This window comes from Anomalospiza imberbis, chromosome 13 (assembly GCF_031753505.1).
Source record: "Anomalospiza imberbis isolate Cuckoo-Finch-1a 21T00152 chromosome 13, ASM3175350v1, whole genome shotgun sequence".
NCBI lineage: Eukaryota > Metazoa > Chordata > Aves > Passeriformes > Viduidae > Anomalospiza > Anomalospiza imberbis.
Window position 1 is genome coordinate 7,815,037 of NC_089693.1, and position 26,249 is coordinate 7,841,285.

Sequence of the window (26,249 nt, forward strand, 5' to 3'; positions counted from 1 at the left end):
AGAGAGGAGGCTAATACTAAATTAGCTTTTGTCTCTTCTGCCAGCTCTTACACGTGTGTTCTCATCAAGGAGGCAGTTTTTTGTAAGAAAACTTCTGGGGGGGAAAAAACCCCTTTTGTGCCTACCCAGAGCCTGTTTAAATGATTTTAGAGATAGTGAATTTGCCATTTTCACAGAATGTGAAACAAACCGGTCTCTCAAGGATAAATGCTACTTCTGAGGCTTTGTAAAATGCAACTTGAGAGGAGTTTGTACCAGCCTATCCAGAAAGTACCTTAATATCTTAGGAGGGACAAGTGAGGATTTGCTCCTGAATGTAACACAAGTCAACAACAGGAACAGTTCAGGCATGTGACAGTAAAGCTACAGAAGTGGTAGTGCTTAACTGCCATGACTATGGCTCTCACCCTGAGTATAAGGAAGTCTTCCTTAACCTAGAAATTAAAAGGAATAAATGATTTGAAACTGTGTGAAGGGTGATTCCAGCTAGTCTTAACTGCCCTTTTGGTGAGTAATGTGATCCTTGTAGAATGGGGCCTCTTTGCCTGTGACCTAATCTGCTTGTTCCTGAGCTCTTCAGAGCCCTCATCTCCCTCTTTACTGTAAGTATCTATAGGTACCCTGCCAATTCTGTGTTTAGCAGACTTGTGTTAGGCTTTATGTTTTTAAAGTTAGCTGAGCTACTGCTTAGATTTTGGATTAACAGAATAGTTATCTTGAACAGTTAAACTGTCAAAACAGAAATACTGTGCTTTGAGATGCCAAAGTCTGGCAGGCAAATAGGCTGTAATGCTTTGTTGCTGATTTTAGAATTATTAAATATACTCCTCTTTGGGAAACACTTCAGGAATACCAAATACCCTTATTTGTAGTGAGGCCCTGAGCTGTTATGGCTGCAAGTCTACCATGTCTTGAAAACGAAATTTTAATGCTAAAGCATTTGCTATTTTGATAGAAGTTAAGAGTTTGCTTTCATGAAGCTTTGCTGTAGGCCTTAGGGTGTTATTCTGTAGTGCATCTCTTGAGACATACCTTTCTGAGTCTTTTATAGCCTTGGAAAGGGCAAAGAATGCCTAGCACTTCCTTTGAGTAAGACAGTAAATCACTTGGCAGAGTTGCTTGTTAAGTAAAGTCCCAGCAAGTCCAGTAGACTTTACTCTGCCTCCTACCCAAATAACTCAGTGCTCTTTCAGCTTTGCTGTATTCCAGGCATATTTGTTGAGAAGCAAGTAGCCTTAATTTGGAATTCACTAAATCCCAGCCTCTATCAAGCTTGACCTGTTGCTTTTCTAGTTTTGATTTCTGAGTTGCCCTGAAATCATGAAAGTCAAACACTAAAGTATTTTGACCACTGTCTTCTTCCAGAGGAAACCAGAGCAGTGCAAAATTTGTTGTCTTGAATTAAGAATGTTCACAAGGAAGTGCCCAAACCCTGCTGAAACACTCAGACAGGAGAAGCAAACAAACCCTGGTGCTCAGAGTTTACTCCAGAGCTAGGTAAAGGTGGAATCTGATGTCTACTGAGGATGCTACAGCTGGGGTGGGGACACAGTGGAGCAGTGTCAGGTTAGTAGAGGGTGGAATGCTGGAATCCTAGGATTTATCTCCCTGGACAAGTTCCACAGAATAGAGCTGAGTTTCTGACTCTGGACAAGAATAAACATCTGGAGTTTCATTTCTGTTGTTCATGTGATGCCTTCTGTGGTTTGCAGCCTTAAATCCAAAGGGAAGGTTAACAAGCTGCATAAACACTTGAAACCAGTGTACTAATGCCATCACTATTGCAGCTGCTTCTCCATATCTCTTTTTCCCATACTCACAAGCAGGAGAAATAGTTGTAGGTACATAGGTTGTATGTGTGGAGGCCTTCAAGTCTGTCAAACAGTTGGAGGATGCCAGCATTGCCAGAAATTGGATCCCTCAGTGCCTGCAGCCTGTGGGATGCAAGTGGGTGTTTGCTGACAGTGGAACAGATCTCTATAGAGACACTTAACTGTTCTCTTGGTGTGGGGATGCCCTTGTGTCTTTCAGGGAGCTGCAGTATCTTTACCTTTTCACTTGTTACAAAGGGTTGAATATCTCTGCTTTAACCCTTCTCCCTGATCCCAGAGATCACCTGCTTAGTTAGGCTCTGCAGCAGTCTGCTGGGAGCTCTTCCTGACAAGCCACTCCTTTCCCCTCCCCACAGCAGCGTGGATTTAGGGATCCATATCGGTCTTACTTAAAAACAAAAGAGCAGACTGCATTCCAAATACCTCACTTCACTTTAGAAGTGGCAAACTGCCTCAGGAAAGTAATGATGTGTGTTGCTCTTGCATGGTAATGTCAAGCCCAGAGTTGCTGGACTCTGCTTTTTAAAGCTGTTTTAGAAAAGAAGAGCTTTGATTGTCACGTTAACTGTCGCCATGATTTTTAAGCAATTAAATTTCATCTTGCTTTGGCACTCTGTCAGAACTAAGCATGAGCTAAGCTCCACAGGACTCACAGATGTATGAACACATGTGAATCAGAGCTGTTAAATCCTTAAGGCTATTGAAAAGTCAGAATGGGTAAGAAGCTGAATTCAAAGCGCACAACTGAAGCTTCAAATCAGAATTTAAATATATTAGATGATGTTTTTTAACTTTCTTCTTCTTTTTAGGATGTACCTGGGAATTTGGTGCCATGGTGAATTACATCAAGAAGACCTACCCTCAGACCCAGCTGATTGTTGTGGGCTTCAGCCTGGGCGGAAACATAGTGTGCAAATACCTGGGAGAGAGCCAGGCCAACCAGGAACGAGTCCTGTGCTGCGTCAGCTTGTGCCAGGGGTACAGTGCACTGAGGTGGGTCTGGAGCCTTCTCTGTGCTGCTCTCTTCTGGGAGTGCAGGAGGGAGCAGATCTTTGGAAGGGCAAGGTGAAGATGGGTGTTTCTCTTGCACTGAACTGGTCTGACACACCGAGTGTGTAAGATAGCACCCTCCTGGAGGAGCACCTGAAGCTTTGTTGATTTGCAAGCACAAGTAAACTTTGTCAGCAATGCAAACAGGTTTTGTGTACCTGGCTAGGTACATGCTGGCAGCTTCTGGACTGTGCATGTGATGCTGTCTCACGGCTAGAGTGTCTGAAGAGGAGGCATTCCCTGTGCAGTCCTGGTGTAATTAACCAGGCAGGCTAGGCAGCATGACCAGCTGCTGAGCTGATGCCAGATTTGCAAGCAATAGTTTACACTGTCTCATCACTCTGAGAAGTATCCCATGGTTTGTAATAGCTTGTTTGGCTTCAGTGTGCAGTTTCATTTGGCAGCTCTTACCCAGGGAGACTGGAAAGACACAGCACAGTCTCTGTCAGTCTGTGCTCCCCTCTTAGTGTGTGTCACTGAAACAGTGCTGTGGGTGATCGAGGGACAGAGAGGTGCTTGCAGCTGTGTTATAGGCGTGGGGGAGGTGAGGAGAAAAAGTATTACAGCCCTAAAGTCTGAAAATATTAATGTTTCTCCACCTGGAAGACAAGGTTGTGGCACTTTAGGAGCTGTGATGGCTTCACTTGTATGTGCTGTGGAGGCACCAGGCACAGCAGTGCTGCTTGAAAGCTGGACTCAAGTAATGTACTTTAACCTTTCCATATATGCACAGGTAATGAAGATTAAAACAATGTCACTGGCTAAGCTGCTGTTTTCAGTTTTTACTGTCTGTACATATGGACAATTACTAAGGTGCAGCTGACTCTGCAATAATTTACCTGCAATTTTGAGTTGTGAGACTACTTACAAGCCAGAAGGAACTGTTGAGACTCGGGTATTTGGATCAAGATCTTTTGGGCTGATATGAGTGGTGAAACTGTGGCAGGTCTGTGAGGGGCTTGCTATGGAATTCAGCCTCACAGCCTGGTCAGGATAGCTGAAACTCTTGATGCTGATGATGCCCTGCCTGTGTAGGGACCAGTTTGTTATTCAGCAGTCTGAAGACACCTTTTATGAATCAGGCTCTTACAGGTAAAAGCAGGAAACTTTTCTGGAAGCACTAAGACGTGAGTGAAAGCTTGATATGTTTGTAATATTCCAGCTATCTAATCCCTTTTGAGGTCAGATGTGACTACTGCTAAAAAAGTGCATAATCTGCTGATAGTTCACACCCTTGAAATCTGAACAGATGCTACAGGAACAGCTGTTCTGTTTTGTTTCATGTAAAATGTTCTTAGCTGTCCTGGGGTTCTGGCATAGAGCACAGAGCATCCTTTTGAAGCCAGCCCCTAATTGCAACCATCAGAGAGAGTTTGCAGGGATAATATCTGGCTGAGGTCCACTTGGTTCATCCTCTACAATTATGCAATATTGTATTCCTGATCTCCAAAAAGCTGTTGTGAGTAATGCTGTTATGCTTGCATGGCAAGGACAACCTGATTAACAATTCTCCACTTGGATATTTGTGTGGAAAAACAACTCACTAGGTTTTTGTTGGGTTTTTTTTTTTTTTTTTTTTTTTTTTTTTCCTGAGTTTAATGAGCCCCATGGTGTGGGCTGTGTGGATTATTGAGCTCTTGCCTCCACCTGCTGGGTAAACATCTCCTAGCAAACCTCCTGCCACAAAACATCTGCTCTGTATTACTGGACAGCCAGCAGGAAGGCTTCTCAGGTCTTGTGTCTCCCTTCCTAATACCCACATCTGCTGCAAGTGCTAATTAGCTGAAGATCTAGGGGAAAGCAACATCTACTGAGCAAAAGACAGGAGGAGGGAGGGCCTTGTGCTCTGGTTACAGAAGTGGGAGGGAGGAGGTCTAACGCACCTCCAGGTAGAATGGTAAAGCCACTGCCTTCCTGGGCTTGGTCTGGTACATGAAAATAGCTGGCTTCAGCCTTCAGGGCTACATGGAAATGGATTACCCTGATAACATAACCAGTTAGTTTACAGTTTTTAAAATATTGGCTTGTCCAGCACTTATTCCCCAAATAACTTTCATAAGCAAAGGAAAAAGTTTTAGTAAGCAAGGTGAACCAAGAATCTCAAATAGGAAAGCCTTTCCAGAGCAGCAGCAATACTAGGAGCTGCCAGAAGAATGAGACTCTTTAATGAATTAACACAGTCCAGGGAATGTGTTCCCTGAGGCTAAACAGGGACAGGGCTCCTTATTCCTTAATCTCTGCCTGCATAGGCTTGATTCTGCTTCTTGATCTTGTGGAATGCATCTTCATCATAGCTACAGGCTGTGAGGAGAGATCTCAGCTCTGAAACCTGGGCAGTCCTCAAAATACTGGAAGCTGCCTGTGGATTTTTTTTTTAACGCTTGCAGCTCTTCATATTAGGAGTACTGCTGTACACACAGGAACTGCAGGGAAATGTAGTAGCTTTAACTTCAAACATCTTGTAATAACTTAATAAGTTTGCTTGGAAAACCTTTTTTGAAGAAAGAAAGATGCATTTTCCTATCTTCTTTCATTCCTCTGCCCTGGCATAAATGTGGTAGCTATAGCCCTGGCTAGACAAAAAGGTAATGGATTTTTCGTTTTTTTTTTTTTTTTTCTTTTTTTTTTTTTTTTTTTTAATAATCCATACTCTCCAGCATAGCTAATTACAAGAATACAGATTGCTCCTGCCTGGTAGGGGACTTGCAGGCTGTAGCTTGGAAGGTCATGCTAAATCTACAGCAGTTCTCATGGTATGTTAATGTTTAAGTGGTAGGAGAGCTTCAGGAGCTGAAACTGCTCCCAGCATTCTTCAGTCTCTCAGTAAATGATAGTGTGTTCCCTCAGCAACAGCAAACCCTGCTAGGAGTAAAGCTCTAACCTGCCCGTGACCCTGGGTAGCAAAGGAGTGCTGGTATCTGGCACAGCTCACACAACTCTGGATGGCTTAAATTCTGTTTTAACAACAGATAAGCTGAGAAGTGCTCTTCTGCTTTGAGAATAGGTAAAGACTTCAACTCAGATGCCACTTGCATCTGCATCTGCATCTCAGATGCCACTTGCATCTGCAGCTAGTATTTATTCCTACAGTTCCTGTCAAAGAATTGAAACAGTAATAGTATCTGTACATATTGGAAACATCTGCACAAATTATTTCCTCTGCAGAGCTGTATTACACAATAGACAACACTGTTGAGCAACAGGTTTTAGCCCTTTCCTTGAAAGTCCCACTATGTAAATTACATTCAACTTCTGCACAGGGATACTAAAATCCTCTTGTCAGTGTTATGGATCTTGATTGGTGGCTCTTAAACGCTCCGATCAAAACTGCTAATTGCATTGTGCAAGATGAGACTGCAGATCTGTTTTCTGATACTAACAAACTTCATCAAAGTGGAAGTCATTTCCTGGAAAAGGTTAAACTGTGGCAGAGAAGGCCTGGAGGTTTGTTTACACAGCCCCCAAGCTGCCATAAGATATTAAGTGTTTTAATCTGATCTTTCAGGAGCTCCATTAACAGCTTTGTTTGTTCTGCTGTGTTTTTTTTTTTTTTTCTAGGGCACAGGAAACCTTCATGCAGTGGGACCATTGTAGAAGATTTTATAACTTCCTCATGGCAGACAACATGAAGAAGATCATCCTTTCTCACAGGTACTGCAGTACATCACTCACACTGACAGTATTGATTGGGTCAATTGCTATATTGGATTTGTCTGCCTGGTTCATTAAAGTAGGACTCCTGAAGGGTTTAGCAGAAGTTCCTTGGTAGATCTGTAAATGAACCAACAGAAAAGGTGAGCCCATGTCAAGCTCATGATACTGTAAAATAGACAAATAAGCTTTGGCCATTTTGTTAGAAGAAAGACATTGTTGTCTTTTTTGTTCTGTGGAAACTTGCTTGATGAATAAACAAGACATGCACAGGAAAACATTGCAATTAGACTTCAAAGTGGAGTATTCTGCATCTGTTTCACTTCTAGCCAAAGAATTCCCTATTGAAGGAGCCTCTTGTTCTGCCACCTACCTGAGGTAGGACTAATCGTTGAGATCTGCTGTATGGAGTTGCTGCTTATCAAATAAGCAAATAGTCAAACCTGTAGCTCTGGCTTCTAGCTGTTCCTCTAGAAAGAGCATGTAGCCAGCAAAACACTTAACATTGCTGTTCCTGGAGTTGCAAGTGTGCTGTAGGATCCTTGTGCTGCTGCTGCTGATCCGTGGCTCTTGCATAACAAAAGATATTTGTGTGCTAAACAGGTGACATGCTCGATGTTGGTGTTTTCCCCATCAAAGGTTCTCTGGGTAGTACTTTGTAGGCAAGAAAGTACCTCATCTGGGTGTATTGGAAGTTGCCTGACTGAAGGGAAAGGAGGGGAATACCTTAAGACCTATTTCATTGAAGGAGCATGTATCACTTCAGACTGCTGGTTCTTTGTTTACACTCCTGTGCCATATGAAACACTCATAGAAGGAGGGTAGCCAGTGTAGGATGATCCACGTAATTCATTCCAGGTTTACAAATATTTAGACAACTTGAACAAATTTGACAAGTGAAGTTAGGTAAGCTCCCATTAAAGGGTACTTAATTCTTAACCCACAAAAAGCTGGTGCTGACTTGAAGGGAAGTGTGTTAAGTAAACTTTTTCCATAATCACTTGTGCCCTACCTTGCCCAAATCAAACCTAGCCTCCTGCTCTGCCCTGCAGCTGCCTCTCAAAGGGAATAAAAACCCCTTTCCAACTTGTGTAATTTGTTCTGTTTGTTTGGGAAGAAGTTTGTTGTGGTAAAGAAACACTCCTCCCTTGAGGGCAATAACCAGCTATGAGGAGTGTCCATAGTCAATAGCTTTCTGCTAAGGGAATACTCTGAGTAATTTCTGTGTGTGGGGTAGCCTGAAGTCTGTGCTGGGGGGCTTTAGAACCAGATGGTGCAGGAGATGCTATGCCCCCCATTGCTGGTGCTCTCACCCAAACTACCCACAGGTTTGGGCTGAAGCCAAAGGACCCTCCCTCTAAGATGTAACCTCAAGTCCAAATACCCTTGGTGCTCTCTGTTCTGGGAAGTTTCTTTTAAGAGCGCCCCCTCATGCAGTTTTTCAGTAGGTAAGGAAAACATTTTTTCCTACAAGGAGGCTACTGGGGTTTGTTATGTCTTGCTGCAGAGGTAAGTGGACAAACAAGCTGTTCTTGCTCCCAAGGAAGCCTCATGTTTATGTAACCCACTTGTAATCTTATCTTGTCAGATTTGGTAAACTCAGTTGTCCTTGAACAGGTCATGGTTTTGCTGCCCTTGTGTTATTTGGATGTAATTCTTGATGTCACTCTCGCAGGCAAGTTCTTTTTGGAGATAACAACATGAAGAAGCCACAAAGCCTGTCAGATGCTGATCTGGGCAAGCTCTATACAGCGACATCACTCATGCAGATCGATGATAACGTTATGAGGTATGAAGGGCAATTCTCTGCTCCCCTACAGAACTCCAAGTACCTTCTCTTCCCAGTGTTGCTCTTGCATGCCCCTTGCTGTGCCTGTATGAGTCTGCTGAAATACAGTGAACACAACTTCAAATTCTTGCTTGCCTCCACATTAAAGAAAACTTAGAAGAGGGGGAAAACACAAACTTACTGTTTACAGTCACATCTTCTTTAAAATCATCCAGGAGGCATTTATTTATTGGTAACACCTGAACCTGCAGCACCTTCCTACCTTCCACTAAGGTAGGAAGAAGCCAGCTCTGCTGCCAAGCTCTAGCAACAAAAAAGAGAAATGAGGAAAGAAGCTCAGAACTGCTTATGGATTTCCATAACTCTCTTTGAAAAGTCTTCTCCCCATAAAACACTTTTGCTTTCTCAATACACAATTGGGCTGGCTGAGATAATGCAACCTTTCTTATTTGTCGTACTAACACCTAATTAAGTGCTCTGCTTTAATAAGCAGTAGCCTGTTACTGCCTGTGTCCTTGACAACAAGATAGCACTTTAAGTGGCAGTGTTCATACCATGGCATGTCACAATGACATGGTATCAGGCATTGACCCCTTTCCAAAATAAAGCTGTAAAGTGTTAGCTAAAAAGCTATGACACTTTTGGCAAACCAGGAGTATGTTTGACTGCTTATAAAAAAAACATTCTTTGGGAAATCTTCCTGCTTGTCCTCCATCCCTGAGGCCTTTCTAGTTTGGACCAACAGCTATGTTGTCCCTTATATTAAACAAAGAGACACTTGAATATAGGCTTACTGAATTCTTGGTTTGGGATGGTGTGAAAGGATTTGGCAAAGTAGAACCACAGTGAATTCTGGAGCACTTGTCCAGCAAATCTGAGGTTTATAGGCTGTGGTGGGTTTGTATTTGAAAAGACTTTTAGGGAAAGATGAACAAGATCCTGTCTTTCATCCACATGTACAATTAAGTGAAGCAGGGTGTTTTAAAAGAAACACCCTGAAAGGCTGCTGATCTTCAGTTTGCATGTTTGATTTGCCCATGCTCTCAGAATGTTTGAGAAGGCACAGAAATCATCAAGGCATGTGCTGCCAAAGGGTTTTGCAAAGAGACTGGGTATTAAAAAAGTTGTGTATGGAAATTGAGTCATCATTCCTGTTTCTGCATGTGTTCTCACTTAAAAGTAATAGTGACGTGGCTGAAACAGGTGATATTAATGACAATCTGCTCTATTTCAGGAAATTCCATGGCTACAGCTCACTGAAGGAGTACTATGAAGAGGAAAGTTGCCTGCATTACTTGCACAGAGTAAGCTTTTGCAGCAGACTGCTCTTGCACTGGAAGGAAAATACTCTGTGGTTTCTTTTGTTGATACCTGCAGATGTCTTAGCTGAAATTTTCAGAAATAATCAGGCACAGTATATTGGAGTGGGATTTCAGATCTTGCTACCTCTAATACTGGGGCTAAATTCTCTGAGTTCTTAAGTGCATGTAACTCTAGCAGGTGATAGCACCCAAGAGATGGAGACAAAGCCACACATTCAGCTGAACTGCTCTGAGTGTATGAGGATAAAGTGGGAAATGGGTGCCTGCACGGAGCCTGCACCTTCAAGGAAGAAAGGCCTACTGGATTCTATGGAAGAGACTCAGGACACTGACAAGCAGATGCTTGAGCAAAGTTTTGCCAAAGTGTAACTGAGATCAATTCCTCCTTTTTGTACTGAACCAGAGAATGGAGATGTTCCAAGGGAGTTTCCTGGACTTTAACCAAGGTGTCCATAACAGGGCTGGCAATAGCTGCCTGATGTGCAGAGCAATGCAGAGTGAAAAAAGGGTGTAGTTATTTCAGTTCTAAGAATGGGGACTCGGTTTGTTTGCTCTCTGCCTCTTTCTTACAATTGGGTTAGAGGAAAACATTAACTCTGAAATAAGAGATCTTAATTGAATTATGCTAAGATACTTTTACAGTTGGTAGATTGACATTCAAATACTAACCCCTTTCCGTTTTGGTTTTTTTTTTTCTTTTCATGCCATGTTTCCTGATGCAGATCCATGTTCCTCTTCTGTTGGTTAATGCTGCTGATGACCCTCTTGTTCATGAGAGTCTTCTATCAATTCCAAGAGCTCTTTCAGGTATGCTGAAACAGTCTCCTCAAGCTGGGCATATTTGTGTACCTACAGCTAGCTTACCACATCACAATTCCTGATTTCAAAGGTTGACTTGCCTCCTTACATCTGTAATGCTGTGGGAGGTGTGCAAAGCCTCTTTAAGTCACCAATTGCTAGAACTAACAAGGCTAACCCTGAGCAGGAAGAGCCTCAGTCCTTTCAGGCACTGTTGCTTCTGTTGATAGCAGTGGGTTACATTCTTGGATGAAAAAGGTTTCTTCACATCTCCATTGCTCACTGGGATTTAGTAGGAAGATGGGTGGTAGTGACAGTCTGGATGAAGCACAGGTAACTCCCCTTTGCTGATGAAATGGGGACAGTGCATGTGTGGCTCTGTCACTTGGCACTGAACTGGGATCTCTCCCTTGAAAGGAGTTGAGCTGTCTGTCTTCAAACAAGTGTAGCTTCAGCTACCCTTAGAAGCTCAGAAGAGGGAGATGCTGCTGCTGCATCACACAAAGAGTGGGTGCACAGGGAGGGAAGCAGGGTTCATTCTTTTCCTGGTCAGAGGCTGTGAGCAGAGACTTTATCCCCAGCTGCTTTCAGACAGAAGCAAGCACAGAGAGTTTTTCACTGTCCATGCACCAAGATGGCTGATGCACTGTCAGCCTAGTGCAGCTTGACATCATGCACACAGTCCTGGTTCCAGTGGATGTGAGTTAAAGGTCCTCATTTGTTAAAGAATGACCATTTTACAGCAGTACAGGTATTGCTGTTAGAGCCCAGTCAGCAGCACCTCTTGGGCAGCCTTTGTCCTGGCAACTCAAGATGCTTTCATTCTCTGCTTGAAGATGTTATCCTGGAACTTTCTGCCTCTTTTTCTTTTACAGAGAAAAAAGAGAATGTCATGCATGTGCTACCCCTTCATGGAGGCCACCTGGGATTTTTTGAGGGGTCTGTGCTGTTCCCAGAACCTCTTACCTGGATGGATAAGCTCGTGGTACAGTATGCCAATGCCATCTGCCAGTGGGAGAAGACAAAGCCGCACTGCTCAGATGCTGAGCAGGCTGTGTCTGGCCAGGAGTAATTGACCCAAAGACTCTGGATCACTTTAGTATATCTCTCTGTTTGGGAATATCTTGTTCCCTCACCTGCTGCTTCAGGTTTCCATTCTCCTTGATATCCTATGGCTGGGGTTTGATCACCATGTGTTTTTTCCAAAATTGAGTTAAAGAAGAGGTTAACATCTGGTCAGAGCCTCTTTGGATATCCAGTCACGTGGATTTGTAATTTACTGCTCTGCTTGAAGAATTGGGTTGCTGTCTGTAGCTTGTTACAGGGCTACTGAGCTAAAGTCTGCTTGCTTTAATATAGCAGAAGTTTCACATGTCAAAATCTCTTTACCTGCTGATCAAAAACTTGATCTGCAGCATTTGTTTAGGTGTAGATGATGGGATAACTGTGGCTCTCTTCTCTGTCTGGGTGCTGGAAAATCCCTGTACCAAGCCACAAGCCAGTGTGTGGTTCAGCCTGTAAGTCACTACAGCGTGGCTTGAAAAAACAGATGCTTGACTGCAAGTGTAGTGTCAGCTTTGCACCATCTCAAGGGAAACCTTTTAGCACCTAGGACTGCACTTGCACAAGTGAATCACTTTAAAAATATTCAACTTTTCCATGCTTGAGGTATGAGGATTGGGGTGGCTTTGTGCTGCATCTCCAAGCAGAGAAAAGCTGCAGCCTGGTAATGCCAGTTAATGTTTCTATGTAAACATGTTCTCACTTCAGGACCTGATCAGTCACCTTCTTGTCATCTTTGCCTCTTTTTAAATACTGTTCTCTTTTCAGTACTGGATTCTTTGTTTGACCTGTGTCTTTCTAAAGCTGGCTCTGGCTTTCAAATGGAAACCCATGATTAAGAATCTGCAGGATTTTTTCTGTGAGCTCAATTTGCTTGAAAGACTATTTTATGGAGAGTTATTGTACTTTCTTAGGGATTAATTGGTGGGGGAGTAGGGTGTATCTGTTTAGATTTACTCCCCTTATGTCAGGGTAAATAATACCAAAATACTTCCCATTAGCTATCAGAGCATCAAGTGGGTTTGAGGCACGTGACTTGCCTTACAGTTGATGTGGAACTGGCGTCCCCAGCCCTGTGCATCTGAAATGACATCTTTGCATGGCTGACTACTTCCAGATCTGTGTAATGCTGTAGGATTACTGGCTCCAGTAAGACACTGGGCTCTTTCTCACTAGAATTTATTTTCCACAACCAGACATCCCCTTCTAGTTCTAATGTGCAAAGTGAAGTGTGAAAGCTGTTTGCAGGAAAGCTGGCTACTCACCTGTGCTTTTCCCTCAAGTGGCAGCTATGGTCTGTGCCAAGATAGTTATTAAAGGAAAGTTGTCCCATGACAATCTGGAGACTGAAACTAGTGGTAAAAATATATTTTTTCCCTTACTGTTTGTTCTCTCAATATTGTAGTGTCATTAATCCATCCATAGGGTTTCTTTATCACAGTGTCAGTGAAGTTCTTTTCCTGTCACAACTTCCCTCATCAGCACTTTATTGCTTCAGCCTTGGTCTGTGTTCCAGGCACTTTAATTTATAGCTTAAGGGTGAAACAAGCTGCAAGTCTTCAGTCTGGTAACAGCAAGCCTCCTGGACTGCCCTGTCCCTGAACTTCAGTAGGTTGAGTAGGTGGGGTTTCATTTGAATAAAGCAATAATTAACTATTGTAGCAAAGATGCATTGTCATATCAGGAAATTCCTTTCATTTGCCTTAGGCCAAACATCTTGGCCTGTGATCCACGATGAACTGTGGATATCTGCACATTCTCCTAGTCAGTAAATCTGGGCTTCTGTTTTTTTCTTCAAAGAGAAGATGAAACTAAGTAAAGCTACAGCAAGATTTGGCTGTGCTAGTGGCTGTTCCTTAAGAACTATTTTAGGGCATCAGTTAGCAAGGATATTCTTAGCTGATGGATATCTTGTCTCTGTGTTATGTTCTTATTCATACTGCATCACTAAAGTATGTCATAAAAGACATTTCAGGGTTTTTTTTGCTTAAGTAGTGTTCATGTAATATTCATTGGGTAGGACTTAAATATCTTCTCGCTTCAGCAGAAGCGGAGTGTAAACAACACATGTACACATCAAATAGACACAGTATAAATTTAGGTGTCTAAGTCTCCCAAAATGAGGTGAGCAACTGGACAGTTCTCAAAGCAGCAGGAGCTGTAGCTTTGTCTAATCAAGTAGAGATTTTTCTTTAACCTCGGAGAGCCTTTCTGAGAAGTACTCCTTCCTACCCCACAACCCAAGCCTTCATACTTCAGAAGTGCCAATGCTGTGGACTTTCTGAAAGTCTCCACTACAGAAGTACCGTGGATTTCTGTCTTGCTCCTTTGCCCTGGCTTTGCTCTTGAATCTAAAGCTGTTCACATCACTTGTGACTTGACTGAGTCTGGCTTATTTGGGGAAGGACAGCTTTTGTTGTGGCTTTTTTGTGCAAGGTTTCTGGAGCTGGAGGTACAGCTTATTAAGCTTGTAGGTGGAAGCAGTGTAAAAAAAAAAAACTGTTCTCTCCATCTCAACAAATTTGATGCTTCTTTCAAAGCAAGACTTGTAGTCAGACTTGCAGCAGTCACTTAGAGGTCTTGGGGAACTAGGAGTGGAGAGAATTAAGCTGCAGTTCATGTTATCTAAATTATGTATTAAATCTTGCTACTGACAATGATGGGTAATTGATAACTAGTGACACATGAGGCTTTGTCCAGTCCTAATCTGAAATACTCTTATCTCCCAAAATAAGGCAATACTACTCTTGTTATGTGGGCAGGTGGTCTTTATTTGCCCAGTGAACCCAGCCTTAAATGCAGTCTGAATTTTTCAGTCTTAGAGGTGAAGTCTTTCATCTCTTGTCAAAACACATGAGGCTGCTGAAGTGTGCACTTGTAGATCATTGCAGTGTGGTCTGATAGAGCAGTTCAAGATTACAGCATGGTGAATCTGACATGTGCTCTGCTTAGTTTCAAACTGGGATTAGAAAAATCATTAGGAGAGCTCTTCCATGGGTGGTCTCATGGTAAACACACCTTTCCCATCACTGAATGTAAGTAGCACTTGAACACGAACCCTGAGGACCCTCTCAATCAGACAGCAAGTTGCAGAACAATTACTCTTTGATGGTTAGGCTGGTCCAACCATCACCTTTGCCATTTTTCTGGAGATATCTGAAGATGGTAAATAAGCAGCTCAGACTTGCTCTGACTGAACACAAGGAACTTCAGCTTCCACTACAAGAGCTCTGCCGGCATTTTTAATTGTCCCTTTGTTCTAAATCAAGGTGTTTCCAGGTGGGTCTGGCAGTGTTGTAGTTGCACTGTAAAGGCAAACAGTGAACTTCCCTGCAGTCCTTTTCCTGAGTGTTTTTCTGCAGTTCCTGTTTATGAAGATATGGGTTACAAAGACAGGGCATTAAGTAAAAATGTTGGGAACTATTAACTCCAGTACTGAATTTAGCCAAGCTACCTGTGTGTCATCTGTCCTGGGTCTGTCACAAGTTCCTAGACCACAGCCCTTTGACACGTGGTGCCTTGCCCTTTTCCTCCTCCTCCCTTGACATCAGCATATCTAGAGACTTCAGTATCAGCTCTGTCAGAACTTTTGGGGCTTTGCTTTTTGGTAAATGAATTTTCAGACACTATTACTGAGAAACACCGGTGATGCACACAGCACAACCGAGTGCTGACTTCAAGGACCTTTATGGGCAGCCTACAACTGGCTACAGTCAGTTTCAAGGTTGAGAATAACAATGTATATAAGCAGTGGATCACTTTCAGCTCTCTTCTCCTTTAGCAGTAGGAATTGAATCATAGAAGCAGGGTTTGCTTTGGTTAATACGTGACTTGTTATCTTGCAATCCCCAAGTTTTTGTCTATTAATGTTCCAGCAGCACAGCTGGAGGTAAATTGCTCAAGTGGCTACATCTCAAAGGAAAGAGCAGAGAGTCAGAGAGTACCATCTTCAGGACTTAATTGCCAGTTTAGTCACCTGGATTGCTTCCATGTTTTCTGGAAATACTACGCTTGTCTGGAGCTCAATGAAATCCTTCAGTTTTTTTTTTTGTTTTTGGTTTTTTTTTTTTTTTTTTTTTTTTTTTTTTTTTTTTTTTTTTTTTTTTTTTTTTTTTTTGTGAGACCAGAGAAGGCCTGAGCCTTGTGCTGCCTGTGTAAGCCACTTGTTGTAAGAACATCTTGTTTCTGGCTTGAGTCATACTCCATGTGTCCGTATCCCTTATGTGGGTTGGTCCATTTGGGAAGGTGCTGGAGCCACAGTGACTCAAAGCAGTGTCTCTTCCATGGCTTCTAGGTGAAAAGCAAACAGCCCTTCTTGACTTTATGATTTTTCTCCAAGCTTAGAATGCCTCAGAGCAGCACCAGCCCAAGGGAGGGTGTCCTGTTACTGTAGCCTCTTCTCACTGGCAGTGGGAGTGACACTGGCCTGGATTTCCTCAGCTGTCAGGGGAGCTTAGGCACAAGTGCCATCAATGAGTCAGAGCAGTTGCCAGCTTTCCATGCTGTGCTGGAAAGGTCTCTGGAGTTATGCTGAACATCTGTACAAGGTGGCACAAAGCCCCTTTGATTTGGTCTGACTGACAAGCTTCTATTGGAATCAAAGTTCTTGCACAACCAGAGAGGAGATACGGAATTTTCTTCTTGGATCTCCACTATAGTTCTGCTGGGATATTGACCCATCTCATGGTCCCTGCCAACTGGAAAGTCTTAAAAAAAAAAAAAAGGCCAAATAAAACCCATTTGTATTTGTTATAACCAAATCCTACTGCTTTGCCCAAGTCAACAACTTTCCAAAGGGGCATATTGTGTCATTGTTACATGATAGCTTGACTGTAATTCCCAGTGACAGATCTCTAGCCATTCTTCTGGAGAAAGCATAGCCTCTTTCTCTGAAAGTTCCTAGCCAAAAAGGTGTGTAAAGAGCTTGGGAAGAGGAGACCTGTGCCCTTGTTTTTCTCATGCAGCTGTGTTAGAACAGGCAGGGTGATTTCCAGTGTTCTTGGTGAGCAGTTGACGATGAAAATATTTTCAATTTGGCAAAATTATATTCTGTAACTATCTCTAAATGCTGCCCTAAAGAAGCCTGTATATTGAGACACCCTCCCTGCTGCCATGTTCTGAGTCAGATTCTCTGGAGCTGAGAGCTGCAGGGGAGATGATTTGCAACTAGCAATGCAATTTTTCTATATCTGCTGATGTTTACCTTTAAAATTATATATAAATATATATGAAACTGTCTTTGATTTTTTTCTTTAATTTGTTCTTGTGTGGTGTAAAATGGAAGTCATTGCAAAACAAAATGTAATTTTGTTATCTTTGATTCAGTGGGGTTTCTTTATTTAAAAATAAAGGACTTATTGAAGTCAGTGCTACAGCTAGTGCCTGTGTGTGAAGTTCCATATGTTGGCAGAGGCTCTCAGTCTTCCCTGAGGCCCAGCTTGGGGAGCTGGCTGGGGGGCAGGTGATACAAGCACTTGTGCTCAAGCCTTTCCTTGTTCCTTTTTGTCTTCTGGCCAAGAAGAGATCTTTGATGCCACTCTGGTGGAGAATGGGTGTAGCATCAACTTAAAAAAGCATATCTGCTGTGAAACTACTGAAAAAGAGTTATTTTTGCCAGTGGAATAGAGCATCTGTTATTTTTCCCTATGTGAGAGCAAGTGCATTTCTTAATCTTTGAGCTGCTGGCAGAAGAAACACAAACCAGCATCTCTGGCCAGGACAGTGACATCTTCGAGCCTAGAGTATACAAAAGCCCTGGCAAAAGCACTACTGAGCTGACCCTAACAACTCTCCACTGTGTGGTTTATTACCTACAGCCCAAGGGAGGGAGTTGTGGAGGGTAACTGGGACTGGTGACCTGCTGGGGCAGCTGGACTGGGTGCTTGATGGGACACAATGGGCTTCATCTGTAATTTATTGGCTGTTGTGAGTTAGCTGTTAGATCCACTTCAGAACTCCTTCCTGCCTTGGTCAGTCACTCAGCTCCCAGCTCTGCTGTGCTGTTCTCTGTCTCCCCATCAAAGCAAACTCCTGGCTGACAATTTGTCACAGGAGTGGTGAGCAGCCACGGGCAACTCCCAAGAGCTGTGACTATCCCAGTCTAAACCCCTGAGGCAGCAATGTGATACTCCTGTCTGTGTGGATGAGGTTTTTTCCCCTTGTTCTGTTTCCACAAGCTGCAATTGCTCTGCCTCCCAGGCAAGCTGTGCTGTTGTGTTTGCACTGGCCTGATGCTTGCAGGGTTGTCACACGTGGTTTCCTTGGGATGGCTCCAGGTACAGAAAGGAGCCAAAGGAGGTGGAGAAGTGCCTTTTGCTCAGTCTCTGGACTCTTGCACAAGGTTGGCACAGCCTCAGGCTTTGGGACTCTCCATACATGGACTCAGCAAGCAGCTGAGGCTGAAGCAAACATCTAACCCCAGACAGACCCTGTCCTCCCTGCAGCTTCAGAGCTGCTGTCCTGTTTAGTTTGAGCCTGAGCCAGTGCCCTGATGAATGTGTCTCTTGTCAGCACCCTCCACCTCAGCCAGCTTTGTGGGGGTGGGGGGCTAATCTGGCTGATGAAAAGGACCTGTGTGGAACTGGGAGGAGGGACAGGACCCACTGTGGGACCAGGCTCAGGGAGAAGTAACGTGGGCAGAGACCAGGAACTTGTTCCTCTCTGAACCCTGCTGCTGGCCAAGGGAGGAGATGGTCTGAGAATGGGTGCCCTTTGGAGGAGATGCCTGGTTCATGAACCAAAACAGACTCCCTTGCCTGGGACAGCTACTTATTCCTCCCTCTTCCCCACCTGAGCAAGGTGTAATTAGTGTCAGGTGCAGCTTGTTTGCTGCACAGGTACCATCCTTTGCCCTCCATGGTGACTTTTGGTGGGGCTTCCCTGAATGAGCTCCCTTTCACAGTGCAGTGCCAGGAGAACCAACCGTACTGAGGCTTTTGAAGGATTTAGGAAGGTACATTCTGCTTTTCTTTCAATTGTTTTGTGATTGAAATCCATCTCCTAGTCTCAACGGCTACTGCAGCTTCTGTTCTCCTCCCTGCCCAAGCAGGAATTAGGCAGAGACAGCTCCACCTGGGACGCTGGTTGGGTTTTTGTTTGCATCTGTTTTCTCTTCCTTGGTTAGAGCAGATGACAAAGAACTGGGGGCCCTTTCTCAGGCAAGAAAGGGACTTGATCTGGAATGCAGGGAGGACGGAGATGGGCAGTTCCTTGGTCCCAGTGCCAAAGTGTAGTCAATGCTGAGGGGACAGGAGTCTCCTGCCAAACACTGGTACTCCTGATCTCCTTAAAACCAGCAATGCAGCCAACACCCAAAAAGCTGTGTCCCTGTTCCTCACCATGAGGGACTGCAGAGCTCTGCTGTTAAACACTTTATTTCTCCCTCACTGTAGCCCTTCCTTCCCAGAGCAGACACTCTCCTGTCCTCTCCTCACAACTCCAGGAAATGCTGTGGGAGAGGGCTGGTGGCCTCCTTTCTCCACCAGCTCTGGAGGGAAGGATGCTGTGCCTGGGAGGGACAGCCCTCTGCCTGGAGTGGGGACAGGAGGAACAGGCGTGGAGCAACGGGCCCAGGGTGCTTCAGCATGAGCACTCAACCAATGCTACAGGAGGGAGGTGGCTGGGGTTAGAGGGCCACCTCAGGTGCTGTGGTACAGGGGAGGGCAGCAGGCTCCTGCTTTAGAGAGCTGTGTCCTCAGATTCGATGCGAGGCCCAAAGAGCTTCTCTGCAGTTGCTTTGCCATCGTACTTGGGCAGGTTGCCACCAAAGTCTGCTGGCAAGATGTCAGCGTCGATCTCCTGGTAGAAGGATTCCAGCTCCTCGCCGTGCACAAAGACCTGGAGGGAGATGGGAGTGACCCTCGGCAGAGGATCAGGGCGGCTCTCCCCAGCCGCTCCGTTTCACCCAAGGACATGCCTTTGCCTGCAGGTCCCTTTCCCACACTCACCCTCTCCAGCAGTTTGCTCTTCAGGAATGGTTTGACCACGTTGTAGGTGGTGGTGAAGTACCAAGGCTGGTGGATGAAGTGGACGGCCTTGAATCGCGCTGGGAAGGAGTCCTAGGATCCCAACCCCAGACACAGGTGGTTACAGATGGTGATCTTACCTTTGCTCAGATCCTGCCCAGATCTGAGCAGGCAGCAATGGATACACCAGCACTGCTATGGCTCTCCTTGCTCCATGGCCCCTTCTCTATTTGATGGCCCTTTTCTGTTCTGACCCAGAGGATCAACCATCCTGGCCTCAGGAGTACCAGGGAGATGAAGAACCTCCCAGACAGCTCACTGCTCCCACTCCATGAGAAGGACCTTCCCTGGGAAGAGCCGAGTGTCTTTGGCATGTGGTCCAAGGGCAGAAATCCTGGAGTGCCTGTGAGTCTCCATCTAGCCTGGGCCAGGCTGAGCTGAGAGGCTCATGAGGAAAGCCCTCCAGGCCATGCCCTAGGATGCTGCAAGGAGTGGTAGTACTGCTTCTGGTCAGCCATTTGAGAAGGCAGGGAGATGGGGTGCGGAATATTTTGCAGGGTTAAGCCAATTAACTGGCAAGGCAGGGAGAGGGTGATGGGGAACAGCCTCTCCGCAATGCTTTCTCATTGTTCCAGCATGGTGGCAATCCCAAACCCTGCTAGCCCTGCCACCTCCCTTCTCTGAGCTCTTTGCTTCCCCAGAGTCCCCTCTGCCACTGCTGGGTGCAGACTTTGCCACCTCACCTGCAGCATGTCCACCATCTTCTTGAGCTCGGAGGGTTTGATCCCTGATGCCTGCTGCATGGTGAAGCCCTTGAAGTTCTCAATGATGCAGAACCCATTGATCTGGGTCTCTTCATTCTCCAGCAGCTTCTCCAAGATAATACAATAGGCACGAAGGATCTAATGGAGAGGAGAGACAGCAGGGTCTTGTATGAGGTCTCACCTCCCATAGACCCTAGGGGGTACCCAGGAAGAGTCCCATGGAGTGTTATCCAGAGTCTGTTGGACTCCAGCCTGCTTGTCGCAGCCAGCCCCCAGATTTCAGAGCAGAGAGGGGGTAACCACATTCTCTTTTCAAGTCATGAGAATCAGATCTGGAACAGCGATACGTTGAGACCAGATTCACAGCTGAGCAGAAAAGGAAACCATGAGAAGCTGTGAGTTACATGCTTAGAACCTCTTTGCCAAGAAGCCCTTTCCATGGGCCTCAGTTTCCTCCTCTGCCCTTGATTTAACAGTGTGGTGCCTTTCTGCAGTCCATGTTACATGGGCTGGGGCATGCAAACCCTGAATTTGGCATGCATCTTGCACTGCATCCTTTGGGCTAGACCATGCTCTCCCAGGCTCCCTCAAAGGATAAATTCAAAGGGCTACAGATTTACTTCCACCTGTATGGCTGGATGGATGCACGCGTGTGTGCAAGGAGGCTGTGCTCAGATGTGCCGAGTGGGACAAGCCCAAAAGCAGGACCACTGCTGTGGGAGCAACCTCTGAGTTGGGCTCACCTCATCGAAGGTGATCTCCTCATAATCCCAGTTCTCGATGTTGAAGAGCATCACCACCCGTCCGTACTTGTCCCTGCTGGCCAGGATGCCGGGGTAGCCAGCCTCGATGGTGCTGCGCACGGCCTCGGGGCTCAGGTTGTCAAACAGCTCGGGGTACTGCTGGCGGAAGTTCACGTAGCCTGGAGAGGGACAACAATTGGGAAAACTGGCTGCTTTCCCAGCCTTGGGAAGCTGGGGGAGCTGCCAGAACAGGATGGGCTGATGATGGTGAGATGTCAGTGCTGAGCCCGAGAGCTGTGGAAAGTTCTATCTGTGGCCCACATGGGTCAGGTCCCCTCCAGCAAAGGGGGAAAGAGAAACTCAGCAGCAGACCAGCCCCAGCATGCTTGGTGTTACCCCTTCCCTTGCCAGGAGCCTCCCACACCTGCTTTCTCTCCAACACCTTAACAAGCAGATAAAGTAATTTCCCCCCTTATTTCCCTTCTCCCCTTCCTCCCTGTTTGGGTGAAAACCCCCATCTACCCTCTCTTGGCACCCTGCAGGCACAAAATAAGGAATTTCATCCTGGGAAAATGCAGGCAAACAAAACAGCTGTCTGAGAGCCAGCACTGATAATTACAACTCATTATCCCCTAAACTGACACAAAGAAGAGCAGAGCTGGAGCCAGGCAGGTTCCAGTCAGCAGCCACCCTCTGGGCTGCTCTTCTGCTCCGCCTCCATCCCTATGGGTCACTCCCAGTGTGAGGAGAGGGTGCCACAAGCACCCCAACCTGCCCCCAGACCTAGAGGTGCCCCAGGGGTGCAAAGCCTCCCAGGCACCGTGCACAGAAGCATTGTGAGGGTGCAGAACTGGCTCCTTACAGGGGTACAGAGAAGGGAGTGTAGGGCATGTACAGGGCATGGGGGTCTCAAAAGATGCAGCCCAAGCCAGCTGGGTTTGCTGCACAAACAAAACCATCACCAAATTTGAGGGGTTTTTCCATTTTGTTTGAGTAAACTTGTAAGGAATGGGACTGTCCTGGTGCTGCAGGATGCCTGGTGTCACCCTCATTTATTTCCTTCCCCATCCTGACTCCTTCCAAGCTCCTCAACCCTGACTTTTTCTATTCATTGCCTCTCTTCAAACCCTGACTTTTTCTATTTCTATTTTCTATTTTCAATCCCCTCCCTTCATTCCATTCCCATGTTAGGGTCCTGCTCTGCCAGCACAGTCCATTCTGGGCTAGGAGGCACCAGCACAGGACTGGGAGCTGCTGGGGGATGTGTACCCTCGTCCTCATCCAGCATCACAGCCCAGGACCCCTCCCCACCTTTCAGCAGGTCATAGGCTCTGTGGACATCGAACTTGCGAGCACGGATGAAGCGGAGCAAGAAGGAGTCGTCCCTCTCCTGCACCTTCTCGGCCACCTTCTGGCAAACGTCCTCGCCGCCCGCCCGCTCCTGCACCAGCTCCCGCAGCGCCTTCACCGCCACCTCCCTCTTCTCTTCCGTCTCGTTCAGCTCATCCTTTGCCTGGGGGGAGCAGAGAGGGGACCCAGTGATGCCACGCACACATTCTATAACACCCCGGGGGTCCTGGAGGCACCCAAAATCTGGGGGAGGACACTAAAGCTCCTTGCAGCATCCCAGCTTACGGAGGCAGGGTCGCTCAATCCCCAGCTTGGCAAAATTTTGGTAAGTGCGTCCCCCCCAGTGCAAGAGGCAGTCGAGAGTCTCCTCTGGCCCCTGAGGAGCAGGAGGCTCAGGCTGCAGCTGCCCCCATTGCCCACAGCCGCCTCACCTTCTGCAGGGTGTGTGGGGGGATCTTCTCACACCTCCCAAAGACGGGGCCGTGGTCCTTGGTGGTGAGGCGCTCCAGCTTGGAGCGCAGCGCCTGCTCCTCCTCCGACACGATCCGGAACGTGCCCGTCTGGGGGGAGGAGAGGATGTGGGGGCTCCCCAGACAGCCCCCCAGCTCTCCCAAGTCTCCTTGGGAGCTACGGGGAAGGGGAGAGGCTCCACACATGCACCCAAGAGGGTGCACTGGGGTTGGCATGGACTGTGTGCTGCTTGGACTAAGGTGCACCCTGTGCACCCCATCCCAGCACTGCAGGGAGGGCATGCTCAGAGCCCAGAGGATGGGGCAGCGTGGGGACAGTACTCACAACTGCAGACATGTTGTCCTCTGTCTTCTGTTGGCAGCAGGACACTGGCAGAGGGAAGGAGGAATCAGCATGGATCCAAATGGTCTCCAAGCCCCCCCTTATGCACCATTCCCTGACATCTTGCACAGATGGCAGCAGAAGTGGGTGTCCAGAGGACACCCCCAACCCTCCTCAGCTCCATCACCTACTGCCTGCATCTCTGCCTACCCAAGGAGGCTGAGCAGCCTGGAGAAACACCAGGGATGTTTGCAAAAGCAGCTTAAAAATCTGTGTATTGATCATCTGGTACCTTCACATGTTTTTCTCACTCTGCCTTTCCTCTTTGGGCTGGGGGCTCTCAGCCTGCGCTCACCCAGGTGGTCTCAGACCACCTTCACATTGACAGAGGCGAGCATCCAACTTTGGCCAGGCAGCCAGCTCATCCTTTTATTTCTGCTACCAAAATAAATAATATATAAATAAATAATATATAAATAAATAATATATAAATAAATAATATATAAATATATAAATGATATTACCAAAATAAATACTCATCCCCAAAGTATTTCCCAAACTCTCAAGTCTCACTGCTCCACCAACTGCAAGGCTGGACTGTAAACCTCTCAGCATCTTTCCAACACAGTCTGGAAACACCTTGTTCCCATCCATGAGGAGGAGGGCTGCCTTCATCCTGCCTCCAGCATCTACCCCTGCCTGTCTGTAGCACCAGCTCCAAGCCCAGGCTGCGTGAGGGATGCTTGGCTCCAGCTCATCCATTTGTCAGGGGCATCCTCTTTCCCTCCACCTCCTGGGAAAGGGATAGGCGTCCCCTTGTTCCGGGCATCAAAACCAATTCAAGCTCTGGAGGCGCCAGGTTGAGTGAGGGCTGGATGATGGTCTTCAATGCAGTTCTTTCAGCTGAAAAATATCCTGGATACTCACCAGGAAGAGGAAAAGCTGAACTGTCCTCAGCAGGTCAGTGCACAGAGCTGAGGTGGAAGCGAGGATGGCGAGGCCGGAGTGGAGCAGCGAGGAAGCCGGGCGAAAGCTTTGTAGAGTCACCGGGTTGGGATTAGACCGTCACAAGGCATCAACTCACTGCAGCTTTGTAATTAAGTCAGCCCAGCCCAGGAAAGAAACCCCATTAAAACATTACAAAAGGCAGCTGAGGAGAGGGAAGGAGGGAGCTGGGGCTCCACTGCCAGCCCGAGCGTGCGTGGAGAGGCGGGCTGGCTGCCGGACCCGATTAACAAAGTATAAAAGCTCCTTGTTGTGTAACTCGCTCATTAGCACGGGGCAGGGGCAGAGGCAGGTGGTGGGCAGCCTGCCATCCCAGCCTGCTCCCCGGGGTGAGCAGGACAGGTCTCTTCCCCAGCTTCTGCCCCAAAAACCCTGGCAAGATCCTGCTGTGAATTTGGCCATGTGGGCAGGGTCTGTCTGCGGGGATGGGTCTAAGGCAGAGGATGCTCCTGGGGTTCTCCAATTCCGCCCCTATGCGGCCTCCCAAACCAGCATCCATACAAGGCCCCTTTCAGCTTTAAAAAAAAAAAAAAAAAAAATTCTACAATGCCCTCAAGTGATGACTGACTGCTCAGAGCTCTGGGAACTGCAACTCATTCCACCCCCAGGGAGACGCCACAGACCCATAAGGGAGTGCAGCCCCAGGATATGGGAGAAACAAAGGTCAGTCCACATGTGGGTGCAGCAGGATGGCAAAATGGGTTTTCTTCAGCCCAGCATGCTGAAGCTACATAGGGCAGGAGAGCCCTTGCAGCCTTAATTCTTTGGGCCAAGGGTTGTGGGAGCTGCGTGAAGGTGTGGAGAGGATGGAGCTGTGCTCAAGCCCTGGAGAGGAGCTTGGCTGGGCTCTTACCATGATGGGGACTTTGGGGAGCTGGCAGGGCCAGGCTAAGCACCAGAGCAGGGCTGAAGGGGCTTACACAAGGCATGTTTTGTAATGCCTCTGGGATTTACGGATTTGGTTTCCACACAGGGCTGTCCTGCAAGCGGAGCTGAGACCCCAGTGTGAGGGAGGAGGAGGAGGAAGGCACGAGACTCCAGATGAAAGGCTGGGGTGCTGCTGAGGGAAAATTCAGACCTGTGCCAAAACCCTGAGCAATATCACTGTGGCCTGAGGCACTGTGCACTGCTCTTCAGAGGAGACCCCCAACCCTCCCATCCCCTTCGCACACCAGCCCTGGTGCAAGGCTCAGCTCCCTCCTACAGCTCGTGGGACCTTTGTGCGCAGCTCAGCGTAAAATAGTGCATAACAGGGGGACATCATCAGCATGGGGTTTCCCAAATAGACCCAATAACGCTCTCTTGGGGTGCCAGAGAGAACCTGTGATCCCAGGGCATCCTGGCCAGCATGATCGTCACAGATGAAATAGTTTTGCAGACACATGTACAACCCCTGGCATCACGAAGAGAGTGTTTCGTCCCGGGTAAACGGGTCTCAAGGGGGACCCACCCTGATGTACTGTGACAGAGCCCGAAGGGCACCTCTCTCCCAGGTCTGGTTATCCCCCTGCCCACAGCCCCACGTCAAACCCGCTCCCCTCGCTCAGCAGCATCAACTCCTGCTCCACGGGAGCACGGGGCTTGGGAAAGCTCCCACGCTGTGCTGGCACCGGATCCTTTGGCCAAATCCCGCTGCTTAGAGGCGGGCTACACCTCCTGGTACGCTAAAGGCCAGCCCTCGTGTCCCCCGGAATTAAGGGGTTTACTCGAGTGGATCTGAACCCCACGTGGGTGGCACTCGCTGCCGATGCGGGGTGGCCCTGAATGGGCACTTTGTGCCGGGTGTCCCGGTGTCCCCGGCTGCCCACCCCGCGTGCCTGCACCCCACGCCAGTAACGTTGGCGCTGTGCGGCGACCACGCACCGGAACAGGCTGCCCAGAGAGGCCGCGGGGTTTCCCTCACTGGAGATATTCCAGAACCAGCGGGCTGCAATGCTGTGCCATGTGCTCTAGGACGACCCTGCCCGAGCAGGGAGTGACCCACCGCGGTCCCTTCCAGCCCGACCCGCGCTGTGACTCGGTGACACCGCCCCGCACGCTGCCGGCCCCCGCGGGACTCGAACCCGCGGCGCCGCGGGCGGCGGGGCGGGAAGCGCGCGCCGCGGGCGGGAGCTGTTCCCCGGGTGA

The 26,249-nt window shown here is 47.2% G+C and overlaps 2 protein-coding genes across 3 annotated transcripts in view; one reads left to right on the top strand and one right to left on the bottom strand.

The window, feature by feature from the left end:
* Window positions 1-15,352, top strand: part of ABHD2 (abhydrolase domain containing 2, acylglycerol lipase) — a 37,343-nt gene extending 21,991 nt beyond the window's left edge. Inside the window, exons 6-11 of the mRNA XM_068203735.1 lie at window positions 2,642-2,825; window positions 6,441-6,533; window positions 8,209-8,322; window positions 9,557-9,626; window positions 10,367-10,451; window positions 11,318-15,352. Of these exons, the coding sequence (XP_068059836.1) occupies window positions 2,642-2,825; window positions 6,441-6,533; window positions 8,209-8,322; window positions 9,557-9,626; window positions 10,367-10,451; window positions 11,318-11,514 (743 nt within the window). The 3' untranslated portion in view covers window positions 11,515-15,352. The remainder of the gene's footprint in view (window positions 1-2,641; window positions 2,826-6,440; window positions 6,534-8,208; window positions 8,323-9,556; window positions 9,627-10,366; window positions 10,452-11,317) is intronic.
* A 278-nt stretch (window positions 15,353-15,630) lies between these two features.
* Window positions 15,631-25,456, bottom strand: RLBP1 (retinaldehyde binding protein 1). Of its 2 annotated transcripts, XM_068203736.1 has the most exons (8): window positions 24,045-25,456; window positions 23,121-23,164; window positions 22,757-22,885; window positions 22,287-22,488; window positions 20,976-21,154; window positions 20,212-20,370; window positions 19,451-19,561; window positions 15,631-19,340 (listed from the first exon to the last, which is right to left on the bottom strand). In XM_068203736.1, exons 2-8 carry the CDS (start codon window positions 23,130-23,132, stop codon window positions 19,182-19,184), a joined length of 951 nt encoding a protein of 316 aa, XP_068059837.1. In that variant the 5' UTR covers window positions 23,133-23,164; window positions 24,045-25,456; the 3' UTR covers window positions 15,631-19,181. The 2 variants fall into 2 exon arrangements, with proteins under 2 accessions (XP_068059837.1, XP_068059838.1); XM_068203737.1 differs by lacking the exon at window positions 24,045-25,456 and having other exon boundaries at window positions 23,121-23,242.
* Between the last annotated feature and the right edge of the window lie 793 nt (window positions 25,457-26,249).

Coding starts and splice junctions, on each gene's coding strand:
- RLBP1 (XM_068203736.1), bottom strand. Junction 21,155..22,286: donor AGCCTATGACCTGCTGAAAG/GTGGGGAGGGGT, acceptor GTCCCTCTCCAG/GCTACGTGAACTTCCGCCAG. Junction 19,341..19,450: donor AGAGCAAACTGCTGGAGAGG/GTGAGTGTGGGA, acceptor ATCTCCCTCCAG/GTCTTTGTGCACGGCGAGGA.